The sequence below is a fragment of the Halictus rubicundus genome, chromosome 1 (assembly GCF_050948215.1).
Source record: "Halictus rubicundus isolate RS-2024b chromosome 1, iyHalRubi1_principal, whole genome shotgun sequence".
NCBI classification, from domain to species: domain Eukaryota; kingdom Metazoa; phylum Arthropoda; class Insecta; order Hymenoptera; family Halictidae; genus Halictus; species Halictus rubicundus.
Window position 1 is genome coordinate 1,813,228 of NC_135149.1, and position 4,333 is coordinate 1,817,560.

At 36.9% G+C, this 4,333-nt stretch overlaps 1 protein-coding gene across 1 annotated transcript; it reads right to left on the reverse strand.

The window, feature by feature from the left end:
- Positions 1 to 1,082: 1,082 nt before the first annotated feature.
- On the reverse strand, positions 1,083 to 2,602 carry LOC143359706 (transmembrane protein 45B). The gene is made up of 2 exons (XM_076798274.1): positions 2,531 to 2,602; positions 1,083 to 2,369 (listed from the first exon to the last, which is right to left on the reverse strand). Exon 2 carries the CDS (start codon positions 2,338 to 2,340, stop codon positions 1,573 to 1,575), a length of 768 nt encoding a protein of 255 aa, XP_076654389.1. The 5' UTR covers positions 2,341 to 2,369; positions 2,531 to 2,602; the 3' UTR covers positions 1,083 to 1,572.
- Positions 2,603 to 4,333: the final 1,731 nt, after the last annotated feature.

Consider the following 4,333-nt stretch of genomic DNA (forward strand, 5'->3'; position numbering starts at 1 on the left):
AGACGTCAGAAATTTTTTCTGATCTAACCATAATAGCTACGCGAATTATTTCTACCAAGAAAAATTCCTCAAACTCTCCTGAATACAACGGTATATATATATTTTTAATGACATTATAAACATTTGAACGTGTTTAAACAATGTTAAAGCAGAACGAGCTGAGGTTATGCCACTTCGGGGGTGTTGTATTCGTAGCAACATTTGACAGTTTTTTTTCTACACAATAAGGAAATTTAGAGAACGTTTAGAAGACTGTCTTTATTAACCAAGTATTAAGGAATATTCCTGTATTTTTTATTTGTTGAAATGTAATGCACAAACTAAAATATTCAATTTTTTCTGGAGCTCAAACCGCGGGGTCATACTTTACGCCATCGCGAAGAGGATCATTGCATTCAAATTCTAATTGACTTATTTTATGAAAAAAGAAAAATAAATAAATATTCCTCAAGCCGTGCATAATAAAAACTATTTTGCATGATATAAAAATAAAAACAAAAAATGGCAAATGTTTCTTGTGAATTTATTGCACTTCATTTGGCATACGTTTGACTTATTCATGTTAATCAATTCACTGAATAATAAAATGTATAATAAATCATTAAAAATACTCCCGATAGTGTTTCTGTAAATTTTCCTAACAGTTTCTGCTACCGTTTTATCGTGAATACGTATGGAATACTTTTCAATATATCTTGATCTTGATTTTGAAAGTGTATAACCTTTGATAAAAAAGAAACAATTACTCTCATATAATTTAGCAGTATCAGATTACATTGTATTTATGTTTCATGAGAGGAATGTAGGAAGTAGGTTTGAAATCGCCGCGTTTCGGCCTTGGCACAATTCGCATAATGATCGCCAGAGTGCGTTTCATGTCGATCATTTGAATTCACCTTACTTTCTGCGACGAATCGACTGGTGCAACTACTTGTGGATTAGATAATTAATTTTATATTAAATCAATAAGGATATTGGATTTGTGCAGAGCTAGAAATATAGGTGTTTATGTACTATTAGTAGACTATAATTTTCCTGTTAGTCCTAATCCTAATAAGTAATATTCACAAAGTATCGTAGCAATTTTGCAAGAAGACGTAATTATTTACGGGTTGCTAATGCGTTTATTAAAATGACATATGTACAATGGTTATGAGAACTATTTTGGCACGTAGTTACGGTGTGGAAGTAGAAAAACTTATTACAAACGACAGGGTTACTATGAATAAATAAGTGAGCAATAATATCATAATATATAAGGCACCTCTTAAGTCCTAATGAGTATTCCAACTACAGTATCAGGGCGTTATAAAATCGCTTATTGCTATAGTATCCGCATAATTGGGGCAGTATAAAATAGTCGTTCGTTGTAGTACAAAACGAAATATTGTTATAAATATTAAGTCAAAAAATACTGACAGTGTAAAAGTTAAATTTGGTTTGTGCATTTTGATTATTTGGCTCTACACTACCAGTAAAATGCTTCTCTAAGATCGTTGGCTTCCCGCGTCATGGGGTAAACGTTATATTTCGCGCGAAGCCTATTGCATTTGATACTTTCAACAGAGATGTTCACATTCTCTGGCTGGGTTCTTGACAATAGTCGTAAATTGGTATCTCTGGTGGTCCATCCATCATCAGTCTTGGTGCACAACTTCTTGTGATCACTACCATGGACAATGTCACTGCTGATGCAGCAGCAACATGCCATGAGAATACCAGAGCAACACCTTCTGGTAGCATTGAAATCGCAGGATAGACACGTATCATGTGTGCTATCCAGCTACCATGAATCAATGTGGTACAGGCTCTCAGCAGCTTTAATTCTGGCCACACAAGCTCCAAAATAATGGCTACCGATGTTGTCCACACTATGAATGCTAATATTAAATTGACTATAGCGTGGCTACCCAAACTACCCCAGAGGAAGAAGAATCCTTCTATGAAGAAGCTCTGAGCCAGTGCCATTTTGACCAATCCCTCACTCACGTTGTGCGGAAAGTAGAAATTCAGAACATCGACTAGACCTGAGAATGCGAAGAACAGATAGATTGTAGCTAGCACAACTTTTGGGGACACGGTCCCAACTTGTGGCATTTCCCCTGTGATTGTGCCAGCTAGGCCAATAGCAGTTGCTATCAGCTTCAAGCTTCCCTCTATGGGGTGGTTATGCAATAATCTATCACATTTCTCCAGCAACCTTAACCCCTTTGTGTTCGAATCGTCCCTGGGTCGCAGGGAAACCCAATACTTGGCATAATCATAGCACCACTTTAAGCCAAACACGTAGAATATGAATCCGGTAAGGAGACATGGCAACGAGCTGTCCATGGAAGTCATTGGGAATTGTTGCCCGCTTAACAATAAATCTGAAAGTCATACGATTTGTTCAGACATATTGGACTATCAAACATTGGAACTTAAAATGTATAGAATAGTTGACATGAAGAAGATATAGGTAGAAGATCTACATACTAAGGAAATATATATTTTTGACATTAATGTAATTATGCAGTTATGTAAAACTTACCCCCTGGAGCTCTCACAGATTCACTTCCTGCACGAAATGATGCACAATGAGTGACGCAGCAACGCTATAAACATCTAGTGGCGAAAACAGGAACTAAACTGAACCCTTATGCAATGCAACCATAAATGCTTACCTGTCGTGCACAACTATCAGGGTTCCTTAAAGAATACTAATTAGTTTTTGTAATTTTAAACATCGCAAAATTTACTATTAGGTATTGTTTGATCATAAAATAGTCAACTTCAAATACCGACATCAATAGTTTAAGCTCAAGAAAGCAGACGTCTATCGAGGGAAATCAATATCAAAATAGTTAGACTTAAGTTAGATTTAAGTTACATTTAAATTAGATTAAATTAGTTATACAAAGTTGGTTAAAATTCTATGTCATTTTCATTACAGATCCATTCTATTTCGATAGTGTATCAATAATTCAAGCTCAAGGAAGAAGACGTCTGTCGAAGGAAATCAATATTGCAGTAGTTAAACTTAAGTTACGTTTACGTTTAGATTTAAGGTAGATTTTAAATAAATGAAATTAGATACGTAAAGTTGGTTAACATTCTGTGGGTTTTAGTTATAAATCCATAGACTTTCGATAATGATATGAAGCTGAAGGAGGAAGACGTCCATCGAGGGAAATTAATCTTGAAGTATTAAGACTTAAGTTAGTCTAAGTTAGATTTCAAATAGATCAAATTAGTTAAATAAAATAAGTTAAAGTCTAAAAAGCTACCGTAGCCCAAAATTATCTTACCGACCTAGAAACGAGAAAATACATAATGCGCCCCCTTCTCATGGTCGACGAGTATCGAGTATTTTGTACATTTCATTTCTACTACGAATGTTTAACCACAGTCGAGGTCCTCGCCTGTGCTTTTAATTCTATACCTCGTCTGTGCTTTTACACCGTGTCTGTACCCTATGTAAGGTCGGAAGTTACTTCCTTTCCATCGTCGGTAGATGGCCACACTGATGCAATCTCCAAGTTCGCAACAGGGTTGCAACCGGAGGTTGAGGATATTAATAAAAAATTAATTGTATCTCCAGAAAAAAATGGAGCAAAATATTTTTCATTTTCACTTCATACAGACGATCTATCTGACTGATCCTTTCCGCTGTACAACATGCAGAGGGATGTTATGAAACATCGGTTCTGATATTACGCATTTCGAAAATCAATTTGCTTCGACCAAGAAGTGTCCACCAGCAATCAGTTGGTACACAGCTAGAGGGTGTATGGCAAACGCTTTTGGAAATTCGAAGCCCGTTTACAGATGGTATACCACGCGATCCGAGACCGTGCTTTCATGTACATCTCAATTATCGTTATGTAAATTGACTCAGTTTTGTGATGTGTGTTCTGCACGGGATGAGCATGAGCGCGTGGAAGCCTTCGGGGATTATGGTTGCGTGCGCAGGAGACACGATCCTGCCAAGAGATTAGGACCGTTCAATCTTCGACTCTCGATCGAGGGATGAAAAACGAAATATCGGAATCAATCTAAACAGAGATAAGCAGAAAAACGTTTAAGGCATCACTCTAAACAAACGGCGAACATTAACCCTTTCTGTGCTTACATCGAAGATGACTTTAAATAAAAGTAATATGAAATAAAAGAAAACACATTGAAGGGTTAATTAGCAATTTCGCGTGGTCACGCGATCATCCATTTTCGGCGTGTGCCATCGAAGGGCACGCGTCTGGCGGATTATCGAGAATGCTCCTGTCGCATCTGTCATACACAACGCGTTATTATTCCATTTCTATACGCAGTCTTGCCGTTTCTCCCTTTCCCGTCG

What these genes read in the sequence shown, in the direction of transcription:
- LOC143359706 (XM_076798274.1), bottom strand. Translation starts at nt 2,340, where the DNA reads ATGACTTCCATGGACAGCTCGTTGCCATGTCTCCTTACCGGATTCATA.